The sequence below is a fragment of the Bubalus bubalis genome, chromosome 6, assembly GCF_019923935.1.
Source record: "Bubalus bubalis isolate 160015118507 breed Murrah chromosome 6, NDDB_SH_1, whole genome shotgun sequence".
Taxonomy (NCBI): Eukaryota; Metazoa; Chordata; class Mammalia; order Artiodactyla; family Bovidae; genus Bubalus; species Bubalus bubalis.
In genome coordinates this window covers 93515955-93534289 of record NC_059162.1, presented here as the reverse complement: position 1 = coordinate 93534289, position 18335 = coordinate 93515955, and the positions used below count along the sequence as shown (strand labels likewise).

At 36.3% G+C, this 18335-nt stretch overlaps 1 protein-coding gene across 11 annotated transcripts in view; it reads right to left on the bottom strand.

Annotated features, from left to right (window-relative positions):
* The window catches only part of TUT4 (terminal uridylyl transferase 4), a 127786-nt gene that overhangs the window by 85099 nt on the left and 24352 nt on the right, over positions 1-18335 (bottom strand). For 9 of the 11 annotated variants that reach the window (XM_025288745.2, XM_025288740.2, XM_025288748.2 and 6 more), the window contains exons 2-3: positions 12300-13169; positions 5132-5295 (exon numbers count right to left, since the gene is read on the bottom strand). In XM_025288745.2, the coding sequence (XP_025144530.2) occupies positions 5132-5295; positions 12300-13080 (945 nt within the window). In that variant the 5' untranslated portion in view covers positions 13081-13169. Of the gene's footprint in view, positions 1-5131; positions 5296-12299; positions 13170-15076; positions 15193-18335 lie in introns of all 11 variants that reach the window. The other 2 variants (XM_044945018.1, XM_044945020.1) reach the window with 2 other exon arrangements.

Below are 18335 nucleotides of genomic sequence, written 5' to 3'. Positions count from 1 at the left end.
CCAGATGACACTGACTTGGTTCAAGGTAAGAATTGTGGAAGTGGCAAGAATGGCTGGACTGAGGAGTTGAAAGCATAAATACAAAATACCTAAAGCCATGAATATTGATGACGTCACTAAGGAAATCATATGCCCACTTATCAGACAACTTTTTCAAATGTAAAATGCGAGCAGACAAGACATGCCTGGAATCTTTTAGTAAGAAAAGCTTGGTATAACACTGATTGGGGAGACAAAAGGCCTGAAATGACATCTCAACTGATCTTGGATAAATTTCTAACACTTAAACCTCCTTCTATGGCTGTAAAAATGAAGTAATAAAAATTGCTCTACTTGGTAAAATAACTAATTTCTATAAGTAGCTAATCTTTATTTAGTACTTAGCATACACCAGGCGCTGACCAAGAACTTTATCTCTACTATCTAATTGTCATAGCCCAATAAGCAAATTTCTATCAACTCCATTTTAATGATAATCTGAGGTTTAAAGTTAAATAACTTACCAATGTTAATTAGTTTAAAAAAGTTAAATAACTTACCAATTCTAACCACTTACTTAATCAGTAAGTGGCAGAACTAAGACCCAGTGACTCCAAAACCCATTTATTTAACCAGGATGCAAACTATCTCTAATTACTAACCAACTACTATGTGCAAGGTACTGTATTAAGCATAACAGTAAATAAGACAAAAATGTCCTCATCATCATGAAGCTTCTAGTTTTATAGAAGGGACACATGAAAAATACAATGTTTAAAAATTTCTTTATTATAGTTATAGTATTTTATTTTACCATTAACAAACACATTGGTAAGTTTACGTAGACCAGCTAAAATAAAGATTTGTGTCCTAACAACCAATGGACCAAACAAAAAAATTAAAGGGAAATAAAAGTTTCTTAAGACAAAATTGGAAAAATAACATACCAGAACCTGTGGGATACAGCAAGAGCAGCTCTAAGAGGAAAGTTCATAGCAATAAATGTCTATATGAAGAAGCAAAGAAAATGAAAGTGAAAGTCGCTCAGCCACGTCTGACTCTTTACGACCCTGTGGACTATACAGTTCATGGAATTCTCCAGGAAGGAATACTGAAGTGTGTTGCCTTTCCCTTCTTCACGGGATCTTCCCTGATGGAAGGGATGGAACCCAGGTCTCCTGCATTGCAAGCGGATTCTTTACCAGCTGAAACACAAGGGAAGCCCAAGAATACTGCCGTGAGTAGCCTATCCCTTCTCCAGCGGATCTTCCCAGCCCAGGAATCAAATCAGCCATTAAAAAAAAATGAGAAAATCCTACCATTTGCAACAACATGGATGGACCTTGAAGGCATTATGCCAAGTAAAATAAGTGAGATAGAGAAAGATTAATACTCTATGATCTCACTTTTATATGGAATCATTTTTTTTAAATCCCTCAAAGAAAAAGAGATCAGACTTCTGATTACCAGAGGCAGAGGGGAGAAGATGAGAATACTGGAGAAGTGTGGATAAAAAGTACCAATTTCTACTTATAAGATAAATAAGCACCAGGAATATAATGAGCACTGCTGTTACGATATATAAGAGAGTTGCTGAGAGTTAATCCTGAAAGTTCTCATCAAAGAATATTTATTACTTTTTTCTTTTTATTGCATCTATATGAGAAGATGTTAGCTAAACCTACTGTGGTAATTATTTCAATCCATGTAAGTGGAATCATCATGCTATATACCTTAAATTTATACAGTCAATGTATGTCAATTACTTCTCAATAAAACTGGAAAAAATAAAAGCTGTAATTAAAAAAAAAAAAGATTCCTGGGCATGGAGAATCTAAGTATTTCATAATCAATATTTAACACTTACTATCAGGTGGCACAGTCATAAAGAATCCACCTGTCAATGCAGGAGACACAAGAGACTGGATTTGATCCCTGAGTGGGGAAGATTCCCCTGGAGTAAGAAACGGCAACCCACTCCAGTATTCTTGCCTGGAAAATTCCATGAACAGAGGAGTCTGGTGGGCTACAGTCCATGGGTCAAAAAGAGTTGGACACGACTGAGCATGCATGCACACATGGGGAAATTTACTCTTTTGATCTACATTGATCCCCAACCTTTCTGGCACCAGCGATGGGTTTCATGGAAGGTAAGTTTTCCATAGATGGGGAGGGATGGTTTGGGGATGATTCAAACACATTACATATATTGTTCACTTTATTTCTATTACTATTCTATCAGCTTCACCTCAGATCATCAGGTATTAGATCCCGAAGGTTGGGGACCCAGATCTAACAGTTTGGGTTTATTCCTTCTTGCTACAGGTTAAAAAGTCTACGTCTTTACTCTTAGGTTAGATAATCCATAGGTAAACTGTGAACCAAATACCTGATGCAATCAAAAGCAAGCTGGTAAGAATATTCTTAATGAGTATTTAAAATTGGTAAAGAAAAGTTTTATCTAAGAATATAATGGATTGAAAACAAGAGGTTTTGGAGGGCATGAAAACCAAAAAGGTGTCAGAAAAAGAAGAGTTTATAGACATCTATGCTGGTACTGGCATGCTGATTTTACATCATTACTATTTAAATTCAACAACAATATGTTTTACATGCTTTCAAGATTTCTTTCACCTCAGGCCCTTCTTTCCTACTACTATCAAATATCCATTCCACCCCAACTTCTTCCTTTTCCCAACAAGTGACTTTTCCTACTTCATATACTATACATTTTCACACCTAGTCCCCTGCTTGTATCTCTTGAAAACACATTTCACCTTTCCTTTATACATGTCATACAATTTACCTACACCACCATTCTCCAACCCACCTACTCAACTCCTAGCCATTTTTGCAAACTCAGTTCCAATGTCACTTTCTTATAAAGCAATCCCAAATTTATGCCTCTATACCCCAACTCAAGTTGGGAACCCATTTTCAAACAATATTGTTACTACTATTATTATTTGCTTGCATGTCTTTCTCTAAAAGAAACCCTAGAAAAGCAGTATAATGAAGCCATGTATGCCCCAATTCTAGCTTTTTATCACAAGATCATGGCACACTAGTACTCAATATTTATCCTGATAGTACACAGATTCAGACTAATTCCAGACTTAGGAAAGAGAAAGTGAGAGGAAAGACAGAACTATGTAAAACAGCAAATTGAAAAAAAGACTTCCTTCTAACTAGGATTGTCTGAAACTATATAAGCCAAACTCTTTCCTATTTTATATACTCTTTGATATTCCTTCCTACTTTCACAGGATAACTACTTTTTCGTAAGTTTTACTAATGACTCAGGATTGCCTTCTTCAATTTAGATATAACCTTTTTTCTAAGTTATACAAAATCACACCATTTCTTTCTTTCCCTATTTATCAGAAATGATAAATATTTATTATATTTATTATATAAGGTTGGTGCAAAAGTAATTCCAAGTCTGCATTGTTGAAATTTGCCATGTGATGCTGGAATACATTTTTAAATAAATGTTATGTTATACATCATTTGAATGCCCATTTCTTGCTTTATGTTTTTTGCTAATGAGTTATTACCTCTGTTTTATTTTGTATGTATTTTAGACTATAGAAATGATGTTAGACAAAAAGTAAATTCCAGTGATTTTCTTATTTGAGTTAAAAATAAGTTATAAAGCAACAGAGACAACCTGCAACATCAACAACGCATTTGGCCAGGAACTGCTAATGAAGGTTTAGTACAGTGGTGGCTCGAGAAGTTTTGTAAAGGAAATGGGAGCCTTGAAGATGAGGAGCATAATGGCTGGCCACTGGAAGGTGACAATGACCAACTGAGAGGATCGTCAAAACTGATCCTCTTGTAACTACAGGAGAAGTTGATGAGTGATGAAAGAAGACGTGATGAAAAGTGGATTTTACACAACTAGCAACAACCAGCTCAGTGGATGGACCGAGAAGCAGCTCCAAAGCACTTCCCAAAGTCAAACTTGCACCAAAAAATGTCACGGTCACTGGTGGTCTGCTGCCAGTCTGATCCACTACCGTGTTCTGAATCCTGGAGAAACCATTACAGGGAAAATGCTTCCACAGGATGCAGAAAATGCTTTCCAAGAGTTCATTGAATCAAGCATGTATTTTTATGCTACAGGAATAAACAAACTTATTTCTCATTGGCAAAAATGCAGTGATTATAATGGTTCCTATTTTGATTAATAAAGATGTGTCTGAGCCTAGTTATAAAGATTTAAAATTCAGGGTCTAAAACCATACTTACTTTTGCACCAACCTAATATTTCCCTGTATGCATACTAACAAATATCCCAAGAATCTGTTTAAGAACAAGATGATTTATGTTTGTTTCTTTCAACATCTAGCAGTGTTTTTGTTGTTAAGGCTGGGAATGTGTATTTCTAGGTCAGGGAATTAATAAGTACTTAGGAACAAGATACCGATGGCTAGAACAGTTCCTAATACATAGAAGATACTCAGTAAATACGGGAGGAAAGAGAAAGAGAAAACCCAGGGGGAAGTGAGAAAGTTTAGTATATCCTGTAGTATTTGCTATTTGGCACTCCAAACAGACTGTTAACTTCTAATGGGCAGACACTGTGCCATATTCACCAATATATCCCCAGTGTTTAGCACAGTATCTAGAACATAACAAGCTCTCCATATCTATTTGATAAATGAGTAAATCAGGGGTCAGCACACTTTTTGTAAAGGAACAAAGTAATATTTCAGTAAATATTTTATGCTTTTGGTAAAGAGTAGATATTTTATGCTTAGTGATCCAAATACACTGCACCAAGTATTCAAAACTCAACTCTGCCAGAGGAGCAAGAAAGCAGCCATAGATCATAAGGATGACATGGCTGTGTTCCAATAAAACTGTTCATAAAAACATGAGGTATTTATTTTACTACAATTTTGAAAACAAAAACAAGGTGACAGACCATAGTTTGTCAAGCCCTGGGATGAAAGAATGAAGACTCACAGATGAAGGGATTTGCTGAACAAATGGAGCGAAAGAGAGGGAGAAAAGAAGAAAAGAAGAGGGAAGGAAGGGAAAATGAGTGATATCTCTGCCTAAGGAATACTGTAAGAAAAATAAAAAGAGCTGTACTTGGTTGAACATGCATTTTTCTCCAAATAACTAAAACAATATAGTATACTTTTTCAAGTCGAAAGATGTGATCTCTTTCTAAGCGTTCTTCTGCTTGTTTCAAGCCTAGCCTCTGCTCAGGTGTCAATGTAGATTCATCTATCACAGTGGCATTTTCTAAATAGTCCATCTCTGAAGAATTTTCTTTATTAGATTCATCACTCTTCATTTTACCTAGAAAAGGAAGCAATCACTTAGTTACCATCAACAGAATTGGTAAATTTAAAAAAATTTAATGAAAAACAGACATTCAATGTATACACATACAGAAAAAATATTTTTCCTTGGTAGTGCAAATTGGTATACCTACATAAAATATTAAGTAAAAGATACACATGATATCAAAATTCACACACAAAAAACTACTTCATGGGTCAAATGTCTATCTTCTTCTGACCTACCTATATCAAAAAAGACAACTATGACTAAGACTCACTATACAAGGCTAATGTAACATACTATCTTGCAGAATCTCCAAAGTAAATATGATATAAAGCTACTTTAAATCCCAAAGGTGACTCACTGAACTAAAGTCACTTCAGTGACTTTATCACTATAAAGTATGAGCTAAAAGAACATATATACTCCAGACCACAAATCCACAAATCTATGAGGGTCCTTCTTCTTTGCTTTCACTGAACTCAATAGATATTTCAACCACATCAATATTTTTTCTTTGTTTCTCCTAGCTAGACTGTAATCTCTTTAAGGCACAGACTATGTGCTTTCAATCCATGCATTTCCAGCACCTATCAATATATACTTGGAATAGAGTAGGTTCCAACATGCAATAATGCATGCTCCACCAGTGTGATATTTTAAAATACAAATTGAATCATGTAATTCTCATGCTTAAAATAACTAATGGGCTCTCATAAAGTTCAGAATAAAGTTTTAAATTCTCTAACACACAACACACAGTACTTGTCCTCTTGCAGGCAGTCAACAGTTTAAATACAATAATTCCAAGTTGTGCAAATGCTATAAAGAAAAAAAACAAGTAACAGAAGAGATAAACTTTCAGGGAAGGCGTTTCTGAGATTTTAAGCCAAGACCTCAAAAACAGAGCTGGGGCTCCCCGATGGTCCAGTGGTTAAGATTTCACTTTCCAATGCAGGGGGTGGGGGTTCAATCCCTGGTTGGGGAACTAAGATCCCACATGTCTCATGGCCAAAAGGCCAAAACATAAAACAGAAGCAATACTGTAACAAATTCAATAAAGACTTAAAATGGAAAATAAAAAATTTAAAATTTTTTAAAAAAGAGCTGCTGCTGCTGCTAAGTCGCTTCAGTCGTGTCCGACTCTGTGTGACCCCATAGACGGTAGCCCACCAGGCTCCCCCGTCCCTGGGATTCTCCAGGCAAGAACACTGGAGTGGGTTGCCATTTCCTTCCCCAGTGCATAAAAGTGAAAAGTGAAAGTGAAGTCACTCAGTCGTATCCGACTCTTAGTGACCCCATGGACTGCAGCCCACCAGGGTCCTCCATCTATGGGATTTTCCAGGCAAGAGTACTGGAGTGGGGTGCCATTGCCTTTTCCATTAAAAAGAGCTAAGTAGTCTATATCTCCAACCTTATATCCTACTCTAACACTTTCCACTTCATTCATAACAAATGTGTTACAATGGATCACTGTGCTCCAAGGATCAATGCCTTCACATGTTCTGTTTCCTCTACTATCAAGGCCCATCCCACTTCAATTAGTACTGTTTACCTGTCCTGCAAAATTCAGCTTAAGCTTCATCTGTTTCAGAAGACAGTTTGATATTTATATTCTCCGAGCATTCTCTATTATCTCACATTTTCACAGTAATGTAATTTGTATTCATTTATCTACATGTTACATGAGATAATGAATTCCTTGATGCTAATGAACAGGTCTTATTTACTTTTGTACCTTCAGAGTTTAATACAATGCCTAGACCAGAGATGACAATAACAGAGTGTTAAATTGACTTGGACAAATCTAATATCACTTTTAAAAGTAAATGCTCATAGATAATCAATAAACCTCTCCCTGCTGCCCTGAAAAGCCACTCTACATGCCATCTACAAGAACCCTGAAAGTAGGTTCTTTCTTTTGATAGCACTAATTTTCTAAACAAAAACAGTGTGCCTCTGGAGGTGATATGTCTCCTACCACAAGAAGGGCACACCTGGAGTATTACTTAGCAATGAGAAAGAATGATATACCAATACTACAATATGGATGAATCTTAAAATATACTAAGTGAAAGAAGTCAAACACAAAAGGCCACATGCTTCACGATTTCGTTCATATAAAAGAGGCAATCTACAGAGACAGAAACTAAATTAGTGGTTGGCAGTACCTAGGAGGACAGGATAATGAGTAGCGACTGCTAATGGGTATGGAATTTCTTCTAGAGGTGGTGAAAATATTCAAGATTTAGACAGTGGTAATGTCTACACAATTTTATAAATACACTGCTAAGCTGCTTCAGTTGTGTCCGACTCTGTGCAACCCCATAGACGGCAGCCCATCAGGCTCCCCCGTCCCTGGGATTCTCCAGGCAAGAACACTGGAGTGGGTTGCCATTTCCTTCTCCAATGCATGAAAGTGAAGAGTGAAAGTGAAGTCGCTCAATCGTGTCCGACTCTTAGAGACCCCATGGACTGCAGCCTACAAGGCTCCTCCGTCCATGGGATTTTCCAGGCACGAGTACTGGAGTGGGGTGCCACTGCCTTCTCTATAAATACACTAAAAAACACTAAATTGTATATTTTTAAATGGCAAATGTTATGGTGTATGAACTGTATCTTGAAACATAAAAAGGTAAGTGGGAGAAACTTTAAATATGACATGATAATAAGAACTTTGGAGAAAAATTAAAATGGTACAAGGAATAAGGAGTGCCAGAAGTAGAGGTAAGGGTTATAAATTTTAGATAAGCAACCCAGCAAAAGGCTCAATGAGAAGGTGAAGGAGTAAGACAGCTAGCCATGTGGCCATCTGGAAGAAGAGTGTTCCAGGCAAAGAAAAAAGCAAACACAAAAGACAATAGGTGACCACTTGCCTTCACATTTGAGGAACTGTAAGGAAATCATGCTGTTAGAACAGAGAAAAAGGATAAGAAGTAGATAAATGAGATCAGAGAAGCAGGGGGGAGTGTCAAAAATCACAAGGTCACAGCAAGGACACTAGCTTTTACTCTGATATATTGAAAACCACTGAAACATTCTGAATAGCAGTAACACAATCTGAATAATTTTAACAAGATCATTCTGGCTGCTATGTTGAAAACATAAGGAAGGGTGGTATAAGTGAAAAGTAAAAAGATGAGTTACTAATAGGTTCTGCTGCCAAAAGCATGATCCTGACCACCACCAGCAGCAGCAGTTTCATTAAGGAGCTTGTTAGAAATCCAGCATCAAACTCTTAACTTTCTAAATAAAAAACCCCAGAGAATGGAGCCCAAGAATCTGAATTTTAATACACTTCCCAGGTGATTCCTACACACACTAAAGTTTGAGAAGCCCAGATCTAGAATATTCTCCCTTCAAATATTTACCAGGCTCACTCTCACCTCTTATCTTCAAATATTTGCTCTAATGTCACCTTCTCAGTGACAATTTAAATATGAAACACCATCATCAGACACAGCAGCATCATTCTTCCATTCTTTATGACCTTTCCTGTTTTATTTTTAATATTTATCACCATCGGTGAATCACAATAAACTGTGGAAAATTCTGAAAGAGATGGGAATACCAGACCACCTGATCTGCCTCTTGAGAAACCTGTATGCAGGTCAGGAAGCAACAGTTAGAACTGGACATGGAACAACAGACTGGTTCCAAACAGGAAAAGGAGTACATCAAGGCTGTATATTGTCACCCTGCTTATTTAACTTATATGCAGAGTACATCATGAGAAACGCTGGACTGGAAGAAACACAAGATGGAATCAAGATTGCCGGGAGAAATATCAATAACCTCAGATATGCAGATAACACCACCCTTATGGCAAAAAGTGAAGAGGAACTAAAGAGCCTCTTGATGAAAGTTAAAGTGGAGAGTGAAAAAGTTGGATTAAAGCTCAACATTCAGAAAACGAAGATCATGGCATCCGGTCCCATTACTTCATGGGAAATAGATGGGGAAACAGTGGAAACAGTGTCAGACTTTATTTTTTTGGGCTCTAAAATCACTGCAGATGGTGATTGCAGCCATGAAATTAAAAGACGCTTACTCCTTGGAAGGAAAGTTATGACCAACCTAGACAGCATATTCAAAAGCAGAGACATTACTTTGCCAACAAAGGTCCGCCTAGTCAAGGCTATGGTTTTTCCTGTGGTCATGTATGGATGTGAGAGTTGGACTGTGAAGAAGACTGAGCGCCAAAGAATTGATGCTTTTGAACTGTGGTGTTGGAGAAGACTCTTTGAGAGTCCCTTGGACTGCAAGGAGATCCAACCAGTCCATTCTGAAGGAGATCAGCCCTGGGATTTCTTTGGAGGGAATGATGCTGAAGCTGAAACTCCAGTACTTTGGCCACCTCATGCGAAGAGTTGACTCATTGGAAAAGACTCTGATGCTGGGAGGGATTGGGGGCAGGAGGAGAAGGGGACGACAGAGGATGAGATGGCTGGATGGCATCACTGACTCGATGGACGTGAGTCACAGTGAACTCCGGGAGTTGGTGATGGACAGGGAGGCCTGGCGTGCTGCGATTCATGGGGTCGCAAAGAGTCGGACACGACAGAGCAACTGAACTGAACTGAACTGAACTTATTACATACTTCTGTTACTTACTATGTCGCCATCTATTTCTTCCCACTAGAATATTAACTCCATAAGTGTAGTATTACCTGTTTTGTTCATTGTTATATTCTCAGTGACTAGATCAGTAACTGGCACATAGCAGATATCACTCAAAATATTTTTTAAATTTATGAATGGCAAAAGGAGAAATTGTGTAAGTGCTACACAGGAGCCAAAGTTGGACTTAATGAAAATTAATTCACTAATCAGGTGGGCCTGAGATTAATCAAAAGTCTATAACCTATGTTAAATTAAGTCCAAATAGGCAATGACCTAGACAAAGAGATTTTATTCTATTTAATTTACAAAGGGGAAATCTATGTAAAAATTTAATTTACAGAATAGAAAAAAAAGAGCTAATTATGTATCAACATGACTTCAAGGCCAATATTATACATATTGAAGAAAATTCTTTAAAATAAGCCCTTATTTATGAAATGATTACTATAACTCCTTCTTATTACTTTGTTAAAACAAGTCTCCCAAAAGGACCTCTACTCGGTCTACTATCTTCCTTAAGCTAGTTCAACTTGTTCTCCACATTAACAAACAACAAAACTGCACTGAATTGGAGAAATAATACAGGATATTCACTGCCATTGTGCCTACTGTGTCAAGGACTACATGACACATTCTATGAATTATTTCACTTAACCTTTATAACAAAGGCAGCAGCACCTCCACTTTTTTAAAAAATGAGGAAACTGAAGATATGTTGTAAAGGATAGGCAGCTTATCCAAGATCACAAAGCTCTTCAGTGAGGAAGATAAGATTCAAAACCTATGAAATTTTACTCCAGAGCTCACTAGCTTAACTACCTCACTCTGTCACTTTATTTTGTCACCTTTAAAAAAAAATCTTTAAATCATAGCTTTAACTAATTAAAGTGACCAGACCCTTGTAAGTGATCTCATACACCAGTATTTCCCAACTTGAGTCACATACTGTCATGTTTAGATTTGCCATATCCAAAAACTTCCAGTACTATTATTTATTTGATATTGTCTTTAATTTGGCTTACTTTGTGGGGCCTTGTCCTAAGCCGTAACTATAAAAGTATTAATTTTTTTTTTTACATACATACAGGTACCTCTACTAAATTAAAAAAAAAAGGTCTGTCAATAAGCCATTATCTGTGTACCACTAGAAACAAAAAGAAGTTATTTCTGAACTCTTTATTAGCATTTCTCAAAAAGTGGTAAATAATGACTTAAAAATAGCTTTTTCTATTTATACATCACGAAAAGGTTTTATTCTTTTAGCCACAGAAACATCAGGAAAAAAGACTGCCAGGGAAAATTCATTAATTTCAACAAAATTAAGATTACTCAAGAGACATGGACAATATTTATAAGTAATTAATTAAAGCTAATAGCAAGATCCCATTAGAAAATTAATTTTACACTGATAGTTCTCAAGTAAATTCCAACAGTGTCCTGACAGATGTCTGTTTCCAGTTTTGTTCCTGTCAAAGAATTTGCTGCATTGTATCCCCAAAAAAAGACACACACATATACATGTGATCACAGTGCTACCTCTTTAGTGGCTTCTCAAAACACTCATAAGGTTCTATCATATTCTAAAGGCCCCTTACTCTCTAATTCTTGTGTGCCTTTTTCAGCTCCATCTTTTGCCACATTCCTCAAGTCCTTGTTTCAGTCATGATGAATCTCGGTCACACTTGCAGTCTCACATTTGCATCATGCCTTTCTCAACCCAAAGTCTAAATGTTGCTGACTTTTAGTTACTAACTTGTATCCGACTCTTTTGCCACTCCATGAACTGTAACAGCCTGCCAGGCTCCTCTGTCCATGGGATTTCCCAGGCAAGAATACTGGAGTGGGTTACCATTTCCTTCTCCAGGGGATCTTTCCAACCCAGGGAATGAACCTGTGTCTCCTGCATTGGCAGGCAGATTCTTTACCACTGAGCCACCAGGGAAGCCCTAAAAGTCTAAATACCTCAATTAAATCATGTACTTTCTCAATTCTAAGTTTTTGGCACGAAACTAAATTACCACCTTACTTATCTGTAATACCTTCACCCAACTAGAAGCTTCCTTGAGACCTAGGGCTATGTTCTTTTGGTTTTCCATTGTACATACCTGAACGACATATAACAGGAACTCAATACAGGCATACACGTTTGGTGAATGAATGAGCATTGTATTACCAGGACCATTTAAAAACAGTATATGTGTCCGTGTGTGTACCAACTACAGAAGCCACTAAATTCGTATTTTCACAAGCTTTGTCCTATCATAATAAATGTTTTTCCATCTAAAGAATGTCTTTTTCACAGTTAAAATTGTTAAACTAGGAAAAAATTTAAAGACATTAATATTAAAAAATCTCTCCACAAATGTGACTTGTGGGATAATCTAAGTTTTACTTACTCAAATCATCTGATATGTCTTCAGTTCCTGAAGCACTATCATCAGAATCACCAGTATTATCTGTACACGTTTGCTGCTTCTGAGATCGTTGTGAGTTTTCCATAGCAGGTTTTTCTTCTTCTGCAACACCAATATTCACTTTATCCAGAGAAGTAAAGGAACTTGGAATTTTTTTTCCAATGTGCTGTAATTCTGTCTGTCTCATGTTTTCTTTCAACAGTAAACTGGGTACCTTCTCAGCTTCTGCTGGCAGGCTGGGTACCTTTTCTGATTTCATTTGAGAACCAGGTGCTTTTTCTGCTTTCCTCTGTGAATTAAGTGTCTTTTCTGCTACTATTGCCTGTGAACTGGGTGTCTTTTCTGTTTTCACTGGTGAATTAGGTGACTTTGATGGTTTTTCTGTTTTTGCCTGTAAACTGGGTGCTCTTTCTACTTTTGCCTGAGAAACAGGTAACTTTTCTGCTTTCGCTGGTGAATTAGGTGATTTTTTTGCTCTGCAGTGACTTTGATCTCGAAGAACTAAATCTTTACCTGGAACACTGGCAGCATTTACTTTACATGATTTAACTTCTGTTTTTTCTATACAAATATCATTTTGCTTATTTTTTTTACTATTATTCTTATTTGGAGAACTGGTCCCAATTTCTTTTATGGATTTATCATTTTTAGCTTTCAAAGTTTGATTAGTTATAACTTTAACTGCTTTGCTTTCTTCAGAAAGAGCCCAAGCATTCTTCTTTGGTTCATGATTTTCATTTTCAGAGGTCTTAGACTCTTCCATTATTTGAAAACCTGCTTCTTTCTATGATATTGTAACGTGGCAGAGGTCCAATAGTTTGAATTACTTCAAATCCAGTTTAGGCAAGCAAACTATTGGGTTAAGAAAACAACAACAACAACAAAAAATCTGTTATTTAAAATGCAAAAACCATTTTTAAAAAATTGGTTAGACATAAAAAAAGCTTTTACAATTTACTTTCAAAACTGAATAGTAAAAAATAAAAAATTTTAAACTCTGAAAACAGTGAGAAAGGGTTAATGCTCACTTAATAAATAACAGCAAAATGCCCATAAAGGAGGTTCTAATGTAATTCTGGCAAATAACATCAAAACATGGGAACTTTAGAAGTAAAATGTTGTTTTACACCAAGCATTTCAACTAAAAGGGAAATAAAACTTCCAAGTGATATACCACAATTAACCTAAAAGAAAATGAAGCAAAAATAACAAATCGGAAAAGACTCTGATTCTGGGAAAGACTTACAACAAAAGAAGGGAATGGCAGAGGATGAAATGGTTAGATAGCATCATTAACTCAACAGATATGAATTTGAGCAAACTCCGGGAGATAGTGAACAACAGCGAAGCCTGGGATGCTGCAGTCCAGGGGGCTGCAAAGAGTCAGACATGACTTAGCAACTAAATACACACACAGGTGGTAAGATCTTTCCCACATGACCTTCCTACTATACACTACCTGTTTATGTCATTAATCTACTTCTAACATGACCCTTTAAACATGGGGAATCAACGTCAACAGACTTTTTCCACCTCCAAAGAACAATGGAGTTTAATAAAATCTTCTGAAGTAAGAAAATTTTAAAAAACCAATTAAGAAACGAATCACCAGCCCAGGTTCGATGCAGGATACAGGATGCTTGGGGCTGGTGCACTGGGATGACCCAGAAGGATGGTATGGGGAGAGAGGGGTTCAGGATGGGGAACACGTGTACACCCGTGGCTGATTCATGCTAATGTATGGCAAAACCAATACAATATTGTAAAGTAATTAGCCTCCAATTAAAATAAATAAATTTAAATTAAAAAAATAAAAAACCAATGGGAACTCAAGAGTTTAAAAATGATAGTAATATTCTGTATGATGATATAATGGTGGATATATGTCATTATACATTTGTCAAAAGCTACAGAATGGATATCTTTAAGACTGAACTCTAAGGTAAACTATGACTTTGGATGATAATGATGTGTCAGTGTAGGTTCATCGATTATAACAAATGTACCATTCTGGTGCAGGGATGCTGATAGTGGGGGACGCTATTCCTGTGTGGGGGAAGGGAGCTACATGGGCACTATGGTTGGATGGCATCACCAACCCAATGGACATGAGTTTGAGCAAGTTCCAGAAGATGGTGGAGGACAAGGAAGCCTGGTGTGCTGCAGTCCATGGGGTCACAAAGAGTGGGACACGACTGAGCAACTGAACAACAACAATGTACTTTCTGCCTGACTCTATGGTGAAACTAAAACTGCTCTAAAAGAATAATAATGTTTACAACAAGACAGTAATAATGAACAAAAAGTCAGAACCAATTTTTTTCTAAAATATTAAAAGAACTATTACACTTTTACCACAGAGTACAAACTATAAACAAATCAAAATACTACATTTTATAGCCCCTCTATAAGAGAAATAGATTGTATACTATGTATTATGGAAATCAGGACTTTTTTTTTACTTTTCAGTTTGTCCTATATGCCTTAAATTGATACTTAAATTTACGCCTCTAAACAAAGATTAAAAACATGAATAAAAATTAGTCACCAAAAGCAAACTGCATGTAGCATTTTTGATTTTACTTGGTTAATTTATTAAATAACAAATTTGGGCAGTCAAACACCTCTAATCATATAACTATACATCATTTTAAAACAAAAATACTACCTAAATTCAAAAGATCAGAACACAATTCATTTACTCCAAACTATGTTTATGTCAAAGTGTATTTCCAAAAAAAAAAAGAAATTAAACTTACCCAGTTACGTCTTCACTGAAACATCTTATTCAACTTGGTGTGCGTGCATGCTCAGTCGTATCCAACTCAACCCCACAGACTGTAGCCTGCCAGGCTCCTCTGTCCATGGGATTTTCCTGGCAAGAATATTGGAGTGGGTTGCCATTTCCTCCTCCAGGCAATCTTCCCCACCCAGAGATTGAACGTGAACCTCCGGTCTCCTGCACTGGCAGGCAGATTCTTTACCACTGAGCCATCTGGGATTACTAATTGTACTAACCTACTTGGAACTAGCTTTTATAATTCCTGTTGTAGTACAGTCCTCTACGTTCTCTGCCTTCATCTCTGTTCAGATTAATATTACCTTTTATTTTGGAAACCTACTAGGTAGATAAGCAACAAGGACGTATTGTATAGCACAGGAAATTACAGCCATTATCTTGTGATAACTTTCAATGAAGTATAATCTTTAAAAACACTGAATCACTATGCTACACACCTGAAACTAATATTGTAAATAAAATATATTTCAATTAAAAAAAATTTACTAGGCTTTTCTTTTTATTTTTTTTTCTTTTTCCCTCCTGTGTCCTCACATGGTTGTCCCTCTGCCTCTAAATTATTCTATAAGATAATATTTAAAGGAATTAATTAAAACTTAAGCCAAAGCCATATTAGATTTTCACCATTAATTTATTTTTTGACTAACATTATTTTCCAATAAAAAGCTGGAAATATAGCACTTTTACCTATAAAAGAATGTTTTTGCTCCTGGATTTTTGATATTTAAATACATTTTTCTTTTATTATTCTTGATAAAGTTTTTTTACATACCTGTCAAAACAGTTGTCAAACATATATAATTTCTTGTAGAAACTGCTGAAGGTTCCTAATTTTAAAAATAAAAATGGGCTCTAAAGTACTAGCTAACCTTATCCAGTAACCAAATTATTTAAAATTTTATTTTGCTATTCTATAACAATTCTAATAATTTTGTAGACATCATCTTACTGACAAAAGCCTAAACAATAAAGACCTGATATAGCAAAGGTGATCCACAATTCTGTTTATAAAACTTTTTAGACACACTATTCCTCTATTCAAAAAGAAAAAAAGAACAGAAAAACCTCTATAAATCAAGTTTGTATGTACAAATAAAAGCTACAAAGATTTTTTAAAAAATCAATCTACTGAATATAGATAAATGCAACTGAGGAGTTAAAAGACTGAAAAATTGCTAGGCTTCACTTTAAGTAAGCAATCTGTTTCACATAACTGAAACAACATTTACATTTTTAATAGAAATAATGTGTTATTAAAAAACATACCTTAGTTATTTTCTGATCTTCCCCACTTTTTCTTATATGAGTGGCAAATGTCCTCTTGCTTTCAAAAAAAGGTACTAATTGTACTAAAAAAGTACTATTTTTAACTTTTTATTTTAAGCTATCAACGATATGGGCTTCCCAGTTGGCATTAGTGGTAAAGAACCCACCTGCCAATTCAGGAAACTCAAGTTTGATCCCTGGGTCAGGAATATCCCCTAGAGAAGGAAATGGCATCCACTCTATTCTTGTCTGGAGAATCCCATGGACAGAGGAGCCTGGAGGACTACAGAGCTGGACACAACTGAAGCAACGTAGCATGCATGCATCAAGAGTATAAAATTCTTCCCAAAAAGCTACAGTTCCTAGAAACGAAGTTCTCTCTGAGAACATAGTGCTTTGAAAATAAGATTCACTGCTTCCCAGTGCACATTCAGCAAAATTGGTTGAAACAAATAAAAATGTCAGACTTTCCAGTTCCTGGGTTTTTTTTCATAATGCAGTAATGAGTATTAAATGAGATTTTAACCTTAAATAACCAATTATTAACAAGAAAATACAGATAATTTTTAACAAATTTAAGTGTCTGATATAGAAAACAATAGCATTCAGGATGTATTCCACGCAATTTTTAGTAAATCATTAAACATCACTCCATTTCCTACTTCTAGTTCTAATCATGTCTTCTACCTTCCTTGAATCCTTACCATCAATGACTACCACAATGCCACATACTTAATAAACATTTAAAATCACTAACAATTAAAAGAATATCTACTCCAGACTGATGTCTTTACATCATTCTTTTCCTGCTACAAACTAAAGTCTTCAGCAAAAATTGGAATTCTTTCAAGAGAAGTTTTTGATGCCTTTCTGTAATTATCCATCATTCAATTGGCAGGTTGACCACAAGTTCTGGGGCCTGAAACTTAAAAAGTGTTGTTTGGATACATTAACTGAGAAAGCTTACCTGAAATAACTGTTGCATAACTAATGGAAAAGCTGTATCACAGAGTTACCTTACTGCTCAAGTAACCCTTCATGGGATAGACAAAGGAAACTATTTTAAGGCATAATTACAGAAAGTTATCCAAATTTCCTACTACTTTGGAAAGAAAAATTATATGAGTCAATTTCAGCTAAGGCATCCAACCCCTGGTTCAGACAGTAAAGAATCTGCCTACAATGCAGGAGACTCGGGTTTGATTCCTGGATGGGGAAGATCCCCTGGAGAAGGGAATGGTAACCTACTCCAGTATCTTGCCTGGAAAATCCCATGGATAGAAGAGCCTGGCAGGCTACAGTCCATGGAGTTGCAAAGAGTGGGACACGACTGAGAGTCTAACACTCACTTTTCCAACCCCTGAGGCCCACTAGTTACCTACTGAGTGACATTAAACAAGAGACACTGACCCTCTCTAAGTCATTTCTAAACTATAAAATAAACCAGTCTATTCCAACTAAGATGCTGTAATTCAATGCAAATCCTAAAACACAGTGATGCTAATGTTATATTAGTTCTGATAATTTTACAATTACAGAAAATCACCAAGGACCTCTCAGTTCCCATAAAGACACAGCTTTTGTACAGATGTTAACCAGACTTATTATGGTGATCATTTCCCAATATACTTGAACATGGAATCAGTATATTATACGTTTGTGCTGTCACTTCAGTTCACTTCTGCGACCTAGGGACTGTATGGACTGTAGTCCTCCAGGATTCTCTGTCCACCACCATATCCTGGAGCTTGCTCAAACTCATGTCTATCCAGTCAGTAATGACATCCAACATCTTTTCCTCTGTCTCCGTCTCCTCCTGCTTTCAATCTTTCCCAACATCAAGGTCTTTTCCAATGAGTCAGTTTTTCCCATTAGGTGGCCAAAGGATTGGAGCTTTAGCTTCAACATCAGTCCTTCCAATGAATATTCAGGACTGATTTCCTTTAGAATGG